At 36.9% G+C, this 4,457-nt stretch overlaps 1 protein-coding gene across 1 annotated transcript in view; it reads right to left on the bottom strand.

Moving 5' to 3' along the window:
* Positions 1–1,328: 1,328 nt before the first annotated feature.
* LOC113683430 (uncharacterized) overlaps positions 1,329–4,457 on the bottom strand; it is a 14,434-nt gene continuing 11,305 nt past the window's right edge. The window contains exons 4-5 of the mRNA XM_089205710.1: positions 1,766–1,864; positions 1,329–1,554 (exon numbers count right to left, since the gene is read on the bottom strand). Of these exons, the coding sequence (XP_089061836.1) occupies positions 1,474–1,554; positions 1,766–1,864 (180 nt within the window). The 3' untranslated portion in view covers positions 1,329–1,473. The remainder of the gene's footprint in view (positions 1,555–1,765; positions 1,865–4,457) is intronic.

Here is a 4,457-nt window from a genome sequence, read left to right as displayed (position 1 = left end):
GATCAAAAACTAATGAAATATGTTATCGGATAACCGTCTCATTCTTCTTTGTCTTTCGATTTTAGTATCTCTACGAGCGTCTAATTTTGTTATTTATTTATTTATTTATTTATCCATTCGAGTTTTTTTTTACGGAGGTCTTTTCTCTCGCGCAACGCAATCCTATAGAAAACCATTATGCTAACATTTTTTAAAACTTAGTGGCGGTCAACGTGAGCCAGTCCGGATAAAGCCTCTCGGTTCTACACTCGCGCAGCTTTGTCGACGCTTTTTGAAAAAAACGTGAAATTTTAACGAGGAGGCCGACCGCTGCATGTTTTCCCTTTTTATTCCACTGATTGGAAGGTTATGGCGCATGGATAGCTAAGATTAAATAACAAGAGGAATTATGTTACTAAGCAGAGCTACCTTAATGTCAGATTAAAATAAAAGGCACCAAAATAAAATGCACCATTGGCAGCCGACTAACGTGCTTCCTTGCCGGGACGCGTTGCAATTCGACATACGATTCGTGCGATATCGATCTTATTTGTTAGTGTGAAATTTAACGTGAAATTCTCCGCGGTAGATGGTGATATAAATCTCACTTTATGGTTAGATGTTGACAGTTCTGATGCCTGTCAACCATCAGCCTTGGCACGTTTTGACAAAGACGGCCGACATCTATCGAAACTGCCCACATTTGAGTATGCCAAAAAGACTACCGGCTGCAGGGAAAGAGGTTCTGTGAAATAGCTTGAGCTTATTCTAGCCTGATTACATTCTTCACATATGTATAGCTCTGCAGCTCAAACTGATAGGGATTTGTTGCCGTTCCACGATTCTTTAAATTAAGGACCAATTTCATGCCTTTCTTCTATGGTTTTATGAACAAAAATGACTGCAGCAGCTGTGCAAGCGGAAAGATCCCTGATGTTTACTTGAGGATGCACCGGACTCAGTAAATTGTGAATAAAAATTTACTACGAATTACAGGGACAATAACTCGTGTTTAACTAAACATCAATATAAAGGCTTCGAGATAAACCCTTTTACTCTAAAGATCTTATAAATAATTCTCCTTACTGTCTATTATACAATTTTTATGGTGGTAATTTGGAGAAATTGATATTGGGTCAACTGATAATCTGCTTAAATTATATTTTCCCTATTCTCATTAGTTGTTTGTTTGATATTGTATTGAAATCGTGAGGAGAAAATGTGTCGTGGTCAGTCATGGGAGTTAAAGGGTTAAAGAGTCTTCACATTACCCTGGCGGGCCACTTAAAATATTAGGGCTCAACAACAAATAGAGCGAATCGTACATATTCACCATATGGACCACAGCCTTTATTGAGTTCAAGCAATTTATTGATTTTCACAGAATACAATATTAATGATAGCGGCTAAAGCATCTACATCTCAATTTCGTCATTTAAGAATGAAATTATGCTTTAAGTTCAAGTTAGCTGTGTAGTCTTCACTGCAGTGAACCTATTTCTTTTGTTCCATTCCACATCTCAGCTCACGGGCTCGTGAGCAAATTTCTCTCCTGTACTGTTGCTCACGTTTTGCCTACAAAGATTCAACAAACATAATCCTAAAATTTCTCACCAAATTTATTAGAAAACATAGAAATAAAAAAAACAAGACCTTTAAGCTCTGACGAATATTTGGAGTAAAATGCATGAAAAGAACCGAATGACTTCTTCCTCCAATTCAACTATTTGGATACTGACTTAACCAGAAAAACCGAAGAGACGATAGATTAAAAACCTGTAATTACCTCCTCCAAGCGTCTACGGATGTTCATCTTCATCATTTCCAAATTTCCAGCCTCTCCGTTATCTCCAACATTTTCCGTTGAAGATTTTTTAGGCTCGTCCTAAAATAATTTTTAAAAAGCGGCTTTTAGTGCAAAAAATTACTGAGTTGAACAACCAGGATCATTCAAAAAATGACATGAATGAAATGATAAAGAAAAACATTATTGAAAGATTCCAGCTCATTTTGACATGACTTAATACATAGATAAGGTATTTCTACGCTCACTAATAAGTGTTTGTTATTGAAAATTCTCCTTTTGAAAAGAAAAACATTGCCATTCCTAATCGAACCACTCAGGAAATTCAACTCAAATTAAATATTAACACCATCTAAAACATTTTAGATGGATTGAAAACGAAAGAGATTTCTACTTATTCATGTACTTTTTTTCCATCGCAATCACCAGGCGCAATGCAGGGAGGATTAAGTATGATGCCCTCAACTAACATCGAAGAAAGGAACAGAGCAAAAACACAAAGTGCTTTAGTCTTCATTTCGCTGACACAAGCCTCAGTGAATGAAAAGTTCTGGTACATATATTAATCACCGGCGATCCAAGATGTGTGCAGCTGCATAGAAACGCTTTACCACCTCAGCTAGGAGAAAATTCACTACTTTCTTAGTCGACATTCTTCACAAAAATGCGTCAGTCAAAATGTGCTATAGTTTATTTGATAACGGGATTTTAATCAAGCAGTCCAGTTTGCCTTATTGGCAGAAGTCAGTTCCACCATCCAAAAATACGCAAAATATTTACTTCGCTACATAAATTGAATAACCTTAGATAGATGTTTTGCGAAGACAAAGAAAGTTAATGAGGTGAAACCAACTATGAGTAACATGACGAACGAGTTACGTCATTGGCTAAACGGTAATGTCCTCTCGGTCCTCTCGGCTGGCTGCATCACGCTATTCGCTTGCTTTCCATAATAACAACGGAGGAGGCCATAATAACAACGCTGCTGACGGATTTTTCTTGGTTCAAATAAATCGCACTATTTAATGTTGAAACTCATGTGCCTCTAATGGAAGATTTTGTTGCTTCCCGAAAGATATATGACATCGTGAAGGGTTTTCGCGCTGACTTATATACTTCCGTATATTTCAAGTTGTCATAGGCTATGGTCAAAGAACATTGTTGCTGACTTTCTATGAGGGTATTTTCTAGATGTCGCGATCAGAAATGATTTTTCGTCTCTTTCTTGATCAAAGTGAATTTCTTGGCCGGGAAGGGTTGCGGAACATTTTGGGTTTGTTTACGCGCTTGTTGTGACAGAATTGACTGAAGATTAGCGACAAGGCTGTAGAATACCTCCTTCGAAACACAGCTGTCCGGCCTTTTTCATTTGCCTTTATTTTCAAAGTTAAGGCTACTTTTGTTTAAAAGGGTGTAGAAATAAAAATCCGCCGCTGTCATTAAGTCTAGCAACTTCTCTATATATTACTGCGACATCAACTTTTAAGAATAGTTTTAAGAGTTTACTTTTTCATATAGCTTTTGAGCTCTCTGGAAATGCATAGATAGCTAAAGGTTATTTTCTTGGCGCCAGTGCGAAGAGCGAGTTTCTTAAGCTGTCAACCTTACAATCCACCTACGATGATTCCCTAACTTTTTTCCTCCGCTAAAATTTATCTGCATATCAATTCTGAATGCTATCAGTTATAGAAGAGTGTGACTAGATCGTAAAAGTCATGATTTGCACTGATGGAATGAATAATTAATTTGGCATTAAACATCTTTTATTTCTTTCTTCTCTCTTCTAATTTTGATTTTATCATTTTGTTACCCAACAAAATCGACTGCTTTGCAAAATAACGATTTCTGCTAGTAGCTAAATATTTTTCCACCCGTATCTTCAGCTATACGATTTTCATTTAACCAGGTGCAGTTCGCATTAGCATCTTTTAGTGAAGTTCTTCCTCTCACGCAAATGAAACCACTTAAATATAGAAACTTTCGAAAAACGTTTCGTTGGAAACTAGCCTTCAAAACGCAGTCATTTCCAACTGTTCTGTATCACGGCCGAATGAAGCTTGAGTTACCACTCAATATTTACCTGGAACTTCTCAAAGAAACCTATTCCAAGTAATTTTTAACATTCTTCGACGAACAAAAAATTTTAAGATTGTGAATATTATTATTATGGTGATTAACTCCTTTTGAGCTACCTCTACAGGAAGAGAAAAAACTTGAATACCCTAGGAAGTGTTAAAAATCTAGCATGCGCACCTTACTCGAGAATCTGGTGGTAACCTGAATACGCTATTTTGGCGAAAATAGATAAAGCTGGTCATACGAAATTTACATGTCTAGCATATCTTATGCCTTCACTTTTTTCGAAAAATTGCAGAGCTACAAGCTTGCATAATAAAAACCATCGCAAAACTTGAATACCCTAAGTGTTGAAATCTAGCATGCGCACGAGGAATATAACCTTGTGTCATATCTGCAAGGAAATAAAAGAACGTGACTCGAGAATCTGATGTTAACCTGAATACGCTAATGTGGCGAAAATAGATAAAGCTGGTGACACGACATATACATGTCCATCGTGTCTTATGCCACCCTTAGTTTTTTTGAAAATTTGCAAAGCTACAAGCTTCCATAACAAAAACCATTGCATCTCTCATGACCCCTTTCTGCTTGGACA

This window comes from Pocillopora damicornis, chromosome 4 (assembly GCF_964200805.1).
Source record: "Pocillopora damicornis chromosome 4, jaPocDami1.2, whole genome shotgun sequence".
NCBI classification, from domain to species: Eukaryota; Metazoa; Cnidaria; class Anthozoa; order Scleractinia; family Pocilloporidae; genus Pocillopora; species Pocillopora damicornis.
The sequence above is the reverse complement of the archived record's forward strand: the minus strand, read 5'-3'. Positions and strand labels throughout refer to the sequence as shown.